Source organism: Rhincodon typus, chromosome 8, assembly GCF_021869965.1.
Source record: "Rhincodon typus isolate 14 chromosome 8, sRhiTyp1.1, whole genome shotgun sequence".
NCBI classification, from domain to species: domain Eukaryota; kingdom Metazoa; phylum Chordata; class Chondrichthyes; order Orectolobiformes; family Rhincodontidae; genus Rhincodon; species Rhincodon typus.
In genome coordinates this window covers 80,623,986-80,639,789 of record NC_063339.1, presented here as the reverse complement: position 1 = coordinate 80,639,789, position 15,804 = coordinate 80,623,986, and the positions used below count along the sequence as shown (strand labels likewise).

Here is a 15,804-nt window from a genome sequence, read left to right as displayed (position 1 = left end):
CTGTGGGAGGAAACATAAGCACCCAGTGGAAACACATGCAGACATGGGGAAAACGTGCAAACTCCACACAAACAGTTGCCCAGGAATGGAAATGAACCTGCGTCTCTGGTGCTGTGAGGCAGCAATGCTAACCACGGAGCCACCGTACTACCCCAACTGATACTTCAATCGCTCGCCCAACTTTGTAACTATAGTTAAGTCCACAGCCACCTCCCCTCGAGTAGGGCATTCTAAGTACTGGGTTAAAAAGATATCCTGGATGCATTTTAAGAATTCCAGTCCCTTCTGTTACTATCCTATTACTTTTGCACTTCCATCATGGCTGATATAACTATTCACATTCCCAGATTCCCACATTACATTTCACTCCCTTGTTCATTTCACTCCCTTGTTTATCAAGAATCCATCAACCATTGCCTTAAAACTGGCTTTTAAAGAAGAGAATTCCAACAACTTTCCATCGTCTGCCATTGCAAACAACTGCAAAAAAGTGCTGTGACTGCACAGTCCTGCTCAAAAGCAAGTTAGAAGAACACCTGTTAAACTTGTGGAAGAGTTTTCTGGGATTTATCCTCATGGTTCACTGAGTCTACACATGTACAAGCTGCCCAAGATGTACACGTGATGTCCCTTTATACCCTATCAGATGTCTGGTTCTATGGAACATGAATTGGCCAATTTGGTCGAGCTAATTGTTACAACCAGTTCTGAGAGAGGTTTTCACTGACAAAGTAAGGACATGCATAGTGATGGCAGTGCCCTGTTTATGTGTTTGTTTAACATTGCTAGCCAATTAAAAGTGCACCACTAAGGAATTCATACACATTTGGACCACATCATTATCTCATTGACAATCTAGATGTGACACCATTGTCAGTATTCATTGAACTTATGAACTCAGCAATTTGGGTAGTTGAGTTCAGTTCTAACATCCAGCCCTCACTAACACCTTCCTCAGTAAGATCCTGAACAGTTTGGACAAGGTGGATGTTTCGGAGAACATTGGTTTAAAGTTTGGTGTTGCCCTTTCAGCACAGATATGAGGAGAATTTTTTTCTCAGAGAACTGTGAACTTTTGGAACCCTCTGCCTCAGATGGAAGTCCCGGAGGGGTCATTTTTAAGGCAGAGGTAAATAGGTTCTTGTTAGACAGGGGAATCAAAGGTTATCGAGGTAGATGGGAATGTGGAATTCAGAATACGTTCAGATCAGCCATGATCTTATTGAATGGTAGAAGAGGTTCAAGGGGCTACTTCTGTCTTGTATTTCATATGCGTGTATGTTTATGTAATTAATAGAATGAATTTCTTTATCTGTTTATTGTCATAGCATCTGCTTTGCAGGATTCTCCTATTGACCTGGGTCAGTTTCATTCTGGTAAATGAAATGAACCATCTTGATGAGGAAAGACTATGAATCTGATAATTGGTTGAGTAACTGAAGGAAAGAGGTTTAATGGGAGATTACACAGGCATCTTGATTTTAAAAAAAGCTTGTAATGTAGCTACATTTGTAAAATGAAGTATGTCAGGATGAGGTTGTGAACATCTCCAGCAGACAACTCTGTTACTACAGCTGCCAATGGCACACCATATAACTTTTCAATTAGATAAAATCCCTTTGATGATTAAATTATTCCATAGTCTGGCAAGCAGCTTTAACGTTTAAGTGGAAATCAACTCATGTTTTCTTTAATCCATTTTTGTACCTGACAATAATAAAAACCACAATCATGTTAGTGATGATGAATTTATACTGCAACTAGAATCGTCTATTTCACTCCCTTTTTGTTAACATCTTAAATGAACTGGAGATTGCTGTAAAAATCCCTACAGAATTTCTGCCTCAATGTCTGAGGTCCTCCAGGTTGGACATAGTTCCATTTTAGTTCCAGCTGCTTTGGAAAATTATAAATAAAGATGGAAAACATCCTATTTTCCAAAAATGTTTCCTAGTTTAGAGGAATAATGAGGTAAAGAAGGGGATCGTTCAGTTTTTGTTTCAATACACTGTTCTTTCATATATTTTGAAGTTTAGATTGAAAAAGATGAAGATTCAGAAGATCAATGATCAATGAAATATTATTAAAAGTGTAGAAAGGGCTGTGATGAAGCGAGTTTAGAGGTTTAGCTGATAAGTACTTTTAAAGAGAAGATTGTGTTCCCACCACATTTTTCACTCTTTGAATTACCTTTTTCTCTTCTTCTGTTTGATTTCTTTATCTGTCTATTGGACTTCCTGAGCTGTAAGTAAGGAGACTATTTCTCATCAGTTGTCCTTGTATGTGTCGTGCCTGTTACAGTAAAATTGATTGCTGTGATTAGTCCACACCTCCAGAGAAAAATAACTTTTAATGTAAGTTGAATGGTGCAGTGCTGCTATTATTAATGCTTGCACTATCAGTAAAGCAGCCTCCATTTGGCAAATCTCAAAGTACTGTTACCATACTCTGCTGGCTTCCTACATTATAAGCAATTTCCCAAATACATTGTTTTGTTCTTTGTTTGCAGCAATGTTGTAGCAAGATGCACAACATTTGAAGACATAACAGGTGATCTCTTCAATCTCTGAAATCATCAGAATATTTGGCTTTAATTTTACCATTTTGGTACTTATGGCAGTTCATATTATTATGTACCTAGCACAGAAAGAAGTCATTCAGCCCATGTGCCTATGCCAGTTTTTGAAAGAACTGTCAAATTATTCCTATTATCCTGTACATTCCCTATAATAGCACTTTTCCCTTTTACACAGAAGCATCAAAATTCCCTTTGGAAGTTACTATCAATTCAGTTTTCATTATTTTTCAGAAAGTACATTCAAGATTGTAACTTTTGCATTCAGAACATGAATGCTAATGACAAGACAATTACTATCCATCCATGGTTCCTTGTTACCTAACAATCAACTTCATCCCCTTTTCTTAAGGATGTTTGGTAAGACCCTTAACTACCAGTGCCGAGAGCCATTGTTATGTTGGCTTTTCTTTGCACCTGTTGTGTTGTAGCTTACAGTAAGGGAATACTTAATGCACCAACTGCTGTGGAGTGTCTTTTGAATTTCAATTTTGAAATGCTATTTATGAACCTCTAGGTCAGATCTAAAGGCAATTTTTATATGTTTTATATTATATTATTAGGACTTCAATTTGTTTTCAATGTAATTGAAATCTGACTTGAAGCAATATTTCATGTTAAATATTAAAATGTATATGTCAGGGCTGTGCTGTCTCTCGAGCATCATGTTTATGTGCATATGCCAATCAATGCCACTGATCTTGAATAGAGGTTTGGTTGTTGCCCTTCTGGTGTATTCTGTGAGGCTTTTATGCTTGATAAGAATATGCAGTTGATGTAAGTATTGTTTGGCTTTAGGAAGGAACAACAAAGATTGGGAGAATTGATGCTGAGACAGAACAAGACATTGGTAAGTGCACAACAAATAATTAAAATTTAGTTTCTGACAATGTGATAGGGTAGATTATAGATTTAAAAAATCTATACAGTACAAAATGAGGGGCCATAAATAGGAGTTTAATTTAGATAAATGTTAGGTGCTGCATTTTGGAAAGGCAAATCAGGGCAGGACTTATACACTTAATAGTAAGGTCCTGGCAAGAGTTGTTGAACAAAGAGACCTTGGAATGTAGATTCACAGTTCCTTGAAGGTGGAGTCACAGGTAGACAGTGTAGTGAAGAGTGGTTGGTATGCTTTCTGTTATTGGTCAGTGCATTGAGTATAGGAGTTGGAGGTCATGTTGCGGCTTTACACGACATTGGTTAGGCCTCTATTGGAATATTCTGCTCTCCCTGCTATAGGAAGGATGTTATGAAACTTGAAAGGGTTCAGAAATAATTTACAAAGATGTTGCCTGGGTTGGAGGTTTTGATCTTTAGAGAGAGGCTAAATAGGTTGAGGTTGTTTTTCCTGGAGTGTTGGATGCTGAGGAATGACCTTATGGAGGCTTATTAAATCATGAGAGGCATGGATAGGGTAAATAGACAAGGATTTTTCTCCAGGGTGGGGGAGTCCAAAGTTAGAGGACAATAGGTTTAAGGTGAGAGGGGAAAGATTTAAAAGGGATCTAAGGGGCAACATTTTCACGCAGAGGGTTGTGCGTGTATGGAATAAGCTACCAGAGATGGCGGCTGCTACATTTACAACATTTAAAAGGCACCTGGATGGGTATATGAATAGGAAGGGTTTAGAGGGTTATGGGCCAAATGCTGGCAAATGAGAGCAGATTTATTTAGAATATCTGGTCGGTGTGGACGAGTTGAACCAATGAGTCTGTTTCCTGCTGTGTATCTCTATCACACTATAAGATATTCAGTAATCAATGCTGAAGAGAGTTCAGGATAAACTACTTTATTCAGAGAGTGATCAAAATATAGAATTTGCTACCACAATGAGAATTTGGGATGAATCATTTACATGGATTTAAGGAAAAGCTAGATGAAGACAAAAGAGAAAAAGGAATAAAGAGGTATAAATGGAAAGGTGTGGGAGGAGGTGCATATGAAGCACTGGTATACATCAGTTGTGCTGAATAGTTTGTTTCTGTGCCTTACATTTCATTTAGTGCTATGTAAAAATTAAAAAAAACAAAATAATGTAAGTTTAGGCACAAATTTACTGCTATATCTAGATTCCTTTCAAAACAAAAGAAAGCTAATTGAGAATGTTAACTTTGTCCTGTACCAGTTTGGACTCGGGGCAAGGGGTAAGAAAGAAATTCACAGGATTGCTGAATTTAGCCAACAAAAGCCCCCTGTAAATGACCAGTTGTGTAGCTTTAATTGGCTGAAAAGTAATTAAAGTTTATGAACTCTTGCAAAATGATGCAAAACGTTTCACTGGGAGGAAGCATATAATAATTGTCTTTATTTTAGTTCTGCAGGGTCCTTGGGTGGAGTCAGAGCACTGTGTCATTCATAATCACAATGGCATAGTCACAATTGAACCAATTGGAGGGTCACAGTGCTCTGTTAATGAAGTGGACGTCACTCATTCATGTCGTTTGTTCCAAGGTAATTACTTTTTGCTTTTATCATTAGTCCAACAGTGGTGGGGGGAGGGGAGGGAGGGCAGGGCTAGTGCCTCCTGTACATAATTACTGTTCCCCAGTATGTTCCTTCCTCAACCCTGACCTTGACCCCCTCTCTAAAGGCTAAAGTGATAAAAAGTCTAAATATTTAGTGTTTGAGAAGCTTAAAGGGCCTGTCCTGATCACATTTTTTTTCTGCTTAAGACTTCTACAATTTTTTCCTAATAGTGATACAGGTATAGACTCTGTTACTTAAAGCACAAGTAGCTAGTAGTTAACTGAAGTCAGCCACTGCAATATAAAAACAGTCAGTGCTTTAAATAACAGGTCTTTGCTGTGAAACCTTTTCCTGAAATTTCAGGGAATGAAATGGAATTAATGAAGCCTTCTAGTCCTTATTCTGTTTCTCCATCCCACACTGATGAAGAGATTCAGTTGGGTAAATATGGAGAGGCTGTGGAGGAAAATCCAGAGCAAGAGGTTGTATCTTGAAAATTAGAACTAGACATTCAGGAATAGTGTCAGGATGAACTCTGATCTCTACAGGCAGTGGAAGTTATAAGACTTTGCTCAACAGATTTTTGTTGGGTCAGGGCTATCCAGGTGACAATCGAACTGAAAGCCTAAACAGGCTCAAATGGCTGATTCACCAGCTCCAGTCAGTTAATTCTTTCTCACTTGCCTCTTAATCTCATTCATCCTCACCCAAATGCCTAAACCTGTCCTCTCTTGATGTTCCATCAATCTGGTAAATCCCAGATCCACTTACCTGAACAATTTAACCCTTATTCCTGCCATTGCAAAGAGGCCCATTACTGCACAAAACTTGCCACCATTGTAGTCTTCCTGACCATGTTGCACTGTATCATGGAACTGGACATCTCCCTCCACTGTTACTTAACCATTGGTTTGCTCATCCTATGATTTGCTCCTTAACGCTTCAGCATTGTAGGACCAATTCCTTTATGCTCCTAGCACCAATTATCTATTTGTATTACATACAAATGTAAAATACTAAAAAGGTTAACAGTAAATACAGCTATTTAAAAATGACTCAAACTGTCTTGTTCTGGATCATTTTGCATGAACTTTTTTTTCTTTACAGTGAGTTAATCATGCTATATATTGCCCACAGATCTACAGTAACAGAGTCTATTACTTATGAAACTTATTTAACATGATTTAATTTATTTTACAGGTGCTGTTATAGTCCTCGGAAAAGTGCATAAGTTCAGGTTTAACCATCCAACTGAAGCTGCAAAGTTGAGACAAAGGAGAACAGTGAGTTTATAACTTAATTATGTGTGCTTAATTAATAAATGTTTTTGTAGTTTGCAATGTAGCAGCCCTAATAATTCCCTGATTTGTGGTAATTAACCAACTTGGAGTGGATGAGATTTGCATTATCAATCACTGGCAATCCTGCTAAATATTTTACCAAATTTCAGAATTGTTACAGCACAGAAGGAGGTAATTTGGCCCACATGTATGCACCAGCTGTCCAACTCAGAAACCTGCATAGAGTATACAACATAGAAAAAAGTCAGGCATACAACTCTTGGAAAATTCGTAGGAAAATCCAAAACATGTATGTCCTTTTGGAATTTGCACTTGGTAAAGTTGGCTTTAATCTGACTCTGTTAGGAAATAAACCTATGTAGTGAAGGGTAATCTTTTAAGATTTCCTTTTTTTGGCTCAATAGTGCTTTGTTAATAGATGGGTAAATGGATGGTTCTTCGGTTTGGGAAGAGGAAGGCATACGAATTCAGCCTGACTGTTATTGGATTTGTAACACAGTGAAATTAAAACATTCAATGACCCTCAGAATTTCTCTGTTGTTCCTAACCAGATTTTACAAATAACAGATCTTGGACACCAATATTATAATGTAAAGAAAAATTAATAATTTATTAATAAGATTGTAACTTTAGTAAAATACAGATAAACTACAATGCAATCTAATTAATATCTACAATCTCAGCTCAGTCTTCTTTGAATATAAAGCTCTAGTCTCACACTGAAAGTCAGACAGAAAGACACCGTTAAGGGACAAATTAAGAGAAAAGAATAAAATGAAAAAAAAAATCACGAGTTGCCAGTTCAGTAACCATTTCAAGGATGAATATGGGGCCTTCATGAAATCTTTGACGACGGATTGTATTACAGACACGTATGACTGTATCTTGCTTCAATTCTGGAGTCACTGGTCAATGCAAACAAGTACCACAGACCTCTGGAGACTTTTACTTATTTCTTACCGACTGGGGTTCTTTCCTGAGAACTTTGAACTGTTGACAATTGGAGAATAGCTACAGAGAGCAAAAACCAAAACAGGTTCCCAGTTGAGAAGCTTCTAAAGCAAAACTAACTCCTGCGCAAAACTCGGTCAACACTAATTTAATCTTTGTTTTCTCTCTTTACAACATCCTCTGTGATTGGCTGGCCAGCATCAGTCCTCCCTTGATTTACCAATTCAACATGGAACCAGCTGCAAGGCCATGGGCATAACAACATCTCAGTTCTGAATCATCTGTAATATTCTTAGAGCAGTAATTAACCTGCTATATCTTTCCAAACCAGCTCCAACAGCAAAAGTCAGTCCTTTGTTCTCTCCTCTTCTTTTAAAACAAACTGCTGTACAAAGATCAGTCTCAATTACAACTCTCAGTTCCAAACCAAAAATGAAATAGAACATAGAACAATACATACAGAAATAGGCCATTTGGCCCACCATACCATTCTAAATTAATCCCATCTACCTACACATGGTCTGTATCCATCTATTCCCTGCCTGTTCATGTGACTAAATAAATAAAAGAAAGATAATAATGGTCTCAACAAATGCAACAGGAGTTTAATTTTGGAATGTGTCAAAAGAATAAGTTGTTTGATCTAGGGAGGGGAACCAAACTGAAGGGTAATTATTAGGTTATGGGCATAGATTTAATACATGGAAGAAAATCAAGCTGATTCTTAAGATTGAGATGCTGGTTTATGAGGGATAAATTCTCGGCACCTACACTTCAAGGACGGAAGTGATTCCAATAGGCAGCTTGCCATCACCATCTCAAGTAATTAGAGATGGGCAATAACTGCTGACCAAGCCAGCAATGTCTACAGCCTGTGAATTACCAAACAAAAGCATTATTGTTTGGTCATGGAACATGGACAACTTGGATCTTTCAAGAAACAAAGCTCAAAACTTTCATTTTTGCTGTTTGTGGCACAGTCTTGGGAGGTTGAGGAAGGACAGAATTCTCCATGAGGGCAGTCTCACAAGGATGCCAGCACCCATCAGGCAGAGCACATTCATAGATTGGAAGACTGTCACATTCTTAAAGAGTTTCTGTCTGGACTCAGGCAACTAGTCGGAGGCACAAAGCTCCACTTCAACGATGCCAAGGGTGACATGAAAAATCTTGATCAGGGATTCTGTGACCTGGGAGACGCTAGGTGATAACAGGAAAATGGCAACTCACCTAGTATTATCACAGTGATGATCAGTAGCTGCAGAAGCTTGGAAGTAGACGCCAACACCAAAAACATCAACCAACAACACCCAATCACCACTTCACATGTGGCACTTGTGGCAGTACCTACCTCTTACAATTGAGTCTCTTTATCCATCAGCTAAAATGCACTACATTGAGCAACCCATTCCCCGAGGATCTAATCGCTGCATATCCATCATCTTACACAGATAGAAGGATGCCCATGGCAATGGGTTTGGAGGATTTTAGGGGATAACTTTGGAACGACAGCAAATTTGTGTAATTGGATTCATGTAATTCCTAGGATTCCAGCTTGAGGCGTCGTTTAGTTATTAGGTGTGTCACCACAGGGTGCACTTCTCTAATTTAGCAGCCTTGGGACTGACCTTTTGCTGGACTATGGGAGGCCATATGTCCAATATATTTCCTGGCCTCCTGGCCTGTGCCATCCCATTACCCTAAGACTGAAGCTTGGCCTGTCTGCCAATTCTCTCTGGCTAGCTTGACATTGGCTGCCGCCACTCGCGATGAGGAGAAGGAGTTGGTGCTGAGGAAATACAACTTTGAGGAGGTGTTTCAGAATACCAACACCCCCTAGTGGAGTCCTGAGAGTAACCAGGAGGAGGGGATCGAACCAGGACAAAACAACTAGCAAATCCAGTCTGTAACCAACAGTAAACCCTATTGGTAACTAGTTGCTAACCTTTAGAAATGAACTTCACAGCTGTACTGGAGGGAATGTGATCTGAACTGAAAGTGCTGTGTATGCTGGACCACAGAGGTTGCCTGTACAAGCTTGTATCATCCTTAACAGTGGCTCTACAGACAAGCAATTTCAGATTATTCAGTTCCTCAGTTGAAATTGAGTTGGTTCATTTGGAAGCCCTTTATTTTCTGGTGAGGCATATTCCATGGAATGCTATTCTTCACATTATTAAATACAGGACTCATGTAACTGATCTCATGATTAGGCATTCCATCAATGAGATAGACCCTAAGAAACCGCAGATTTATTCAAGGTTTCAAATCCATAGGGATTCTGTGCTGAAATGGTCTGATTTGTTTCATTTAGATTTGTCAGAAACCATCCTTGTGTTTTCAGTCTTTTTCCTTTAAATATTCTGACCGTTTGGCAACAATATATGAATTGGATTTTTAGATTCTTGAATGTGATGATGTGAGCAGAATTCAAATGGGTCTTCAACATGTACTCATTTTCAATTTTAAGGTTGCAGTTAAGCAACAGATTGTGGCTAACTCTGAACCGTTCTCTAAAGAAACTTGGAAAACGCTTGAGTTCTGCCACGCATCTGAGCTTCAGCAGTTCAAGAAGGTTTATAGAGTGGCCTTTAGGGAAGGAGGACTTTGCTATTTTTGCCTGACCTGCCTTATATGTGACCCAGCTTCACACCGTTCATAAATGCCCCGATGGCGTCGTAAGCCATTCTCTTGAATGGCTTTTTTCACAAAAGAACCATGGTAATTGAACAAAAGAACAAAAGAGAAATACAGCACAGGAACAGGCCCATTGTCCCTCCAAGTCTGCGCCAATCATCATGTCCTAACTAAACTAAAAAAAAAACCTTCTGCCCTTATTCGGTCCACATCCCTCTATTCCCTCCCTATTCATGTAACCATCCAGATGCCTCTTAATGTCACCAACATGCCTACTTCCACCACCACCTCTGGCAGTGCATTCCAGTTTCCTACCACTTTCTGCGTGAAAAACTTCCCTGGCATATCTCCCTTAAACTTTTCCCCCTCACCTTGAACCTGTGCCCCTTTGTAATTGAAACTTCAACCCTGAGAAAAAGCCTCTGACAATCCACCCTATCTATGCCTGTCATAATTTTGTAAACCTCGATCAGGTTTCCTCTCAGCTACTGTCTTTCCAGTGAAAACAATCCTAGTCTTTTTAAACTTTCCTCATAGCCGACGCCCTTGAGACCAGGCAACATCCTGGTCACCCTTCTCTACACACTCTCCAATGTTTCCACGTTCTTCTGATAGTGTGGCAGCCAAAACAGTACACAACACTCCAAGTGCGGCCTAACAAGGGTTTTATATAGCTGCAACATGGTATGCCATCTCTTGCACTCCATGCCCCAGCCGATGAAGGCAAGCGTGCCATGTGCCTTCTTAATCACCTTGGCCATCTGTATGGCCACTTGTAGGGAACTGTGGACGTGCATGCCCAGATCCGCCTGTATGTTAATGTTCCTAAGGGTTTTGCCATTTACAGTATAATTCACACCTAAATTTGATCCTCCAAAATGCATCACTTCGCATTTGTGTGGATTAAACTCCACCTTCCATTTCTGTGCCCAAGTTGCCAATCCATCAATATCCTATTATATCCTTTCACAATTGATTACACTATCAGCAACTCCACCAATTTTCGTGTTATCTGCAAACTCACTAATCAGACCACCCACATTTTCCTCCAGATCATTTATATATAACTACAAACAACAGAGAACCTAAGATTGATCCTTGTGGAATACCACTAGTTACCAGTCTCCATTCTGAAAAACACCCTTCCACCATACCCTCTGTCTTCTATGACCAAGCCAGTTTTGTATCCATCTACAACAACAACAACAAAAACAAAGTTGCTGGAAAAGCTCAGCAGGTCTGGCAGCATCTGTGGAGGAGAAAACAGAGTTAACGTTTCGGGTCCGGTGACCCTTCCTCAGAACTGATGGTGGCTGGGAAAATGTCAGTTTAGGTGCAGAAAATAGGGAGGTGGGTGGGGTAGGGAGTAAACGATAGGATAGAGCCCAAAGAGAGAGAAAGACAGTTGGACAGACAAAGGAGTTGCTAACGATCAGGCTGGGAGGGTGAATAGTTGTTAATGGGGACTGTTAGTGACTAACAACAGGGGGTGGCAGGCTATGTCGTACAAGGCCTGGTGTGTGGGGTGGGGTCTGGGACATGGGAGAGTTTAGGCCCTAAAATTATTGAACTCAATATTGAGTCCGGAGGCCTGTAGGGTCCCCAAGCGGAAAATGAGGTGTTGTTCCTCCAGCTTGCGTTGGGCTTCACTGGAACACTCTAGCAAGCCGGAGACAGAGATGTTGGCCAAGGAGTAAGGTAGTGCATTGAAGTGGCAGGCAACAGGTAGTTCAGGGTCTTTTTTGTGAGCAGAACATCATTCACCCTCCCACAACATTATTCACCCTCCCAGCCTGATCGTTAGCAACTCCTTTGTCTGTCCAACTGTCTTTCTCTCTCTTTGGGCTCTATCCTATCGTTTACTCCCTACCCCACCCAACTCCCTATTTTCTGCACATAAACTGACGTTTTCCCAGCCACCATCAGTTCTGAGGAGGGGTCACCGGACCCAATTCGTTAACTCTGTTTTCTCCTCCACAGATGCTGCCAGACCTGCTGAGCTTTTCCAGCAACTTTATTTTTGTTCCTGATTTACAGCATCCGCAGTTCTTTTGATTTTTATTTTGTATCCATCTAGCCTTGCTAGCAATGTCAAGAACAAAAAATAGACTTCTGTGTGGTGTCCTAATGTTGGAAAGTGGGCTAATTAAGTCCCAATAAAGTCCATTTATACCTCCATCCTTTTATTTTCAAATCCAGCTCTGAGCTGTAGTTCTTTGGTTTACTGAGAGAGGTGTAGGTGATGTTCCAGTAAGTGTCTGCCAATTCCACTCCGAAAGTGGCTTCTTCACGTAAGCCTGTACACTTAGGCAGTACCAGTGAGATAGGATAAGATGAAAGCTCAAAGGCTGCTTAAAGGCAGATCTCAGCAAATTTGGCACCCCATACAAAGTGGGAGAAAAATGTACAAGAAAGAACTACCTGGGGAGTGGTCTCAAATAATGGAATTTTTCCTTGTACCTAGAGGACTAAGAACAAAAGACACAAGCTAGAAAGATCAGTTGCAAAAATGACAGACAATTAATTTTCACCCATACAGTGAAAAACCATGCAGATTTGCAATCAGCCTCCACAGCCATGTTAGAACACACAATGGATAATTATGCACGCACAAAAAAAACAGCCATCTTTGATAACAAAAGGAAAACATTGATGACCCAAACCTGTGGTAAATGGATTTGGCTCTAAGTGTAAACTGCAACCCCTTTCCTAATGAAATTGGAACATATCCATGTGCTCACACATGATGATAGTGGATCAGTGCCAAGAGATGATTAAGTTAATACTCTCTAAAGCCAGATTAATTAAACACATAGTTTCTGAGCTTCCTACCATAGAAAGGTGTTAATGTTTTATTGTCTTGGCTGCTTGAACGTCTAATTTACCTTACTCCTCTGAATTTATGTGCATGGAACGGTGTTAAAATTTGAATAAATTGCATTCTTTTATCTTTATTTTATATAATTTTTTTCTTTCGCTTATACAGAGTAGCAGCATGTCTCTGGAAAGCAGTGGTTCCTGTGAGTGGCTAGATTTGGATGGCGAATTCAACTTCTCCCCTCCTTATGTTTTATCTCCTCTCATGCAAGCAAGGTAGGAAATTCAGTGGTGAGAACATCCAATTGAATACTGGCATATATAAATCACATAGAAATTCACTATCAAGTCTACAATCAGGGAATTGGAGTGAGAAAATTGGAGCTTTTAGACACAAAGGAAAGGCCATTTTATTGAACAACCTCAATGTTACCCTCGCCATCCTCAGCCCAACGCCTCAACACCTTTGAAAATGATAAATGCAAGAATGAGTTGGCACCTTGATTTGTTTTGAAGCTGAATGAAATGAATATTCAAAATCCCATATAATTTTTCAAATGCTATTGTCATGCCAGAAATGGACTTGCTTTTCAAGTTCAGCTTAACCTCATTGTTAACTGAGGTAATTAAGTTTTCCTGCGGATTTGATTTTTGAACTTGCCTGAAAAACACAACTGACTATATCTTAAATGAATGTTTTTTCTGCAAAAGTATTTATTTTTAACTGATATTTATTTAACTACTAAAATAATTCTAAATGTTAGTGTTAATTGCTAAATGGTTAAATTGTTCCCCTGTGTTTCAATATTAGTATTGAGGTTAAGGCTACGTGAATTTAATTGCATGTGTTAAGCATTAGGACTCAAAATTTTACACAGTGCGATTGCAGAGCTGACCAGCATTCAGATAACATATGTTGCTAGTTTAAGAATTATGCTAATACTGGGTAAACTGCATTCTGTTATGATTTGCATGTATTTTTATTGATTTTGCAATAAATTGCATTTATTTGGTGCTTTACTGTACTAAAACATCCCAAGAAATTTCATAGGAGTTTTATGAAACAGAAAATTGACATTAAGCCACATAAGCAGATAGGATAGATGAGCAAAAGCATAACCAGAAACGTGGATTTAGGGGAATGCTTTACAGGAGGAGACAAAGAAGTGAACAGATATTGGAAAGAAATTTTAGAGTTTGGTGTCTGAAGACATAGTCATCAGAGATGAATTGTGGAAACTGGGGATGCCAGAACAGCCAGAATTGATGGAACTTGAGGTCCTAGAGGTTTTGGAGCAGGAGAGGGATGGGTGAGACCATGGAAGAATCTGATAACAAGGAAACTTGACACAGAATTAGACGTGATGGTTTAGTTGTTGGCTTGTCGTGCCAAAATACTGAACACCTCTTATCAAAATCACAAATGATGCCATATGTGACTGTAACATGTAATTATCCCTGTTGTCCTTTGCAATCTATTTACTGTCTTTGATTCAGTTGGCCACACCAATCCTCCTCGATTCCCTCTGCACTATAGCCTGGCCAGGTGAAACTGCAGTCACCTGGCTTCATTTTTATCTAGTCCATCATAACCTGAGTATCACCATTAGGGATTTCTCTTCCTCTTCCAACATTGGTACCTCCAAGATGCCCTCCAAGGATCTGTCCTTAGTCCATGTCCTTTTTGTCACCTCTCTGCTGCTAACAGTGGTATCACCTGAAAACACAGTGTCACTTCTCATGTAGACTGATGGGATTCAGGTCTACTACACCTTGATCTCTCTTAGGGCCCTTCACAGCCTCTAAATTATGGATTCCAGCATCTGCAGGTTTTTTTTGTCTCTGTATAAATTATCAGACTGTTTATCTGACACCCAGTACTAGATGAACTAAAATTTCTTTGAACTGAATGTTGAGAAGATCAAAACCATTTGATCCCTATCACAAATTCTGTTTTCTAGTCACTGACTCAAATCTTACTTGGCATCTGTATGAGTGTGAGGCAGACTGTGCACAACCCTAGTGTCATATTTGACCATGAGATGGAATTCTAATCACATGTTCTCCCCATCATTAAGACCATTTTTCCATCTGACTGACATCACCAGCCTCCTCATTCAGCTTAAGCACCACCAAAACTCTTGTTACCTCTAGACTTGACTATTCCTGTTTACTCTTGGTTGTTGCCAATGTCTTAACTCACACAAAGACTACACACCCATCCCTGTGCTCACTGACCAAAAATCATTTGTGGCTTTACTCCTCCTCCTCTCTGGAATCTCCTCTAGTCTCCACGACCCCCTCAGATCTCTGCACGTCTCTCAATCTGGCCTCTTCGAACATCTCCAAATTTAAATATTTCATCATTAACAAAGATCCTGATGAAATCAACCAGGCCTTTGTTACTTTCTATCATCATAGAATCATAGAATCCCTACAGTGTGGAAACAGGCCCTTCGGCCCAACAAGTTCATATGCCCCTCAGAGCATCCTACCCAGGCCCATCCCTCATAACCCACACATCCCTGAACACCATGGGCAATTTAGCATGGCCAATCCACCTAGCCTGCACATCTTTGGACTGTGGGAGGAAACCCACGCGACACAGGGAGAATGTAAAAACTCCACATAGACAGTTGTCTGAGGGTGGAATTGAACCCGGGTCCCTGGCGCTGTGAGGCAGCAGTACTAAACACTGAGCCACCATGCTGGTGTTTTATACTGTTTAAGTTTGAATTACTTCATTTCTTTTGTTGTAATTTCCATTCAATCTTGAGCTCACTCGTGTGTGTAAAGTGTTAGCATTAGTTATTGAATTCAACTTGATTGCTGCTTTCTAGGCTCACTGGTTCAAATTGTGTATTGTTTTAAAGCAGTTATTTGTGGGGAGCATGCAGATCAGACAGTTGAATGGGCTAAGTTTTCACTCTAATCTCAGATCAACTCGTCTGTTTGAGAATGGGGGGGAAAAGTATTGCCATAAATAAATAATGGTAACAGTGAACTGAAACTTTGCCTAAATATAAAATAATGTGCAGAGGCTGCTAAATTTGG

General features: G+C 39.7%; 1 protein-coding gene across 1 annotated transcript in view; it reads left to right on the top strand.

Moving 5' to 3' along the window:
- stard9 (StAR-related lipid transfer (START) domain containing 9) overlaps nucleotides 1-15,804 on the top strand; it is a 286,706-nt gene that overhangs the window by 198,099 nt on the left and 72,803 nt on the right. The window contains exons 17-20 of the mRNA XM_048599610.1: nucleotides 3,374-3,425; nucleotides 4,892-5,029; nucleotides 6,245-6,327; nucleotides 12,920-13,026. Coding sequence (XP_048455567.1) covers nucleotides 3,374-3,425; nucleotides 4,892-5,029; nucleotides 6,245-6,327; nucleotides 12,920-13,026 — 380 coding nt within the window. The remainder of the gene's footprint in view (nucleotides 1-3,373; nucleotides 3,426-4,891; nucleotides 5,030-6,244; nucleotides 6,328-12,919; nucleotides 13,027-15,804) is intronic.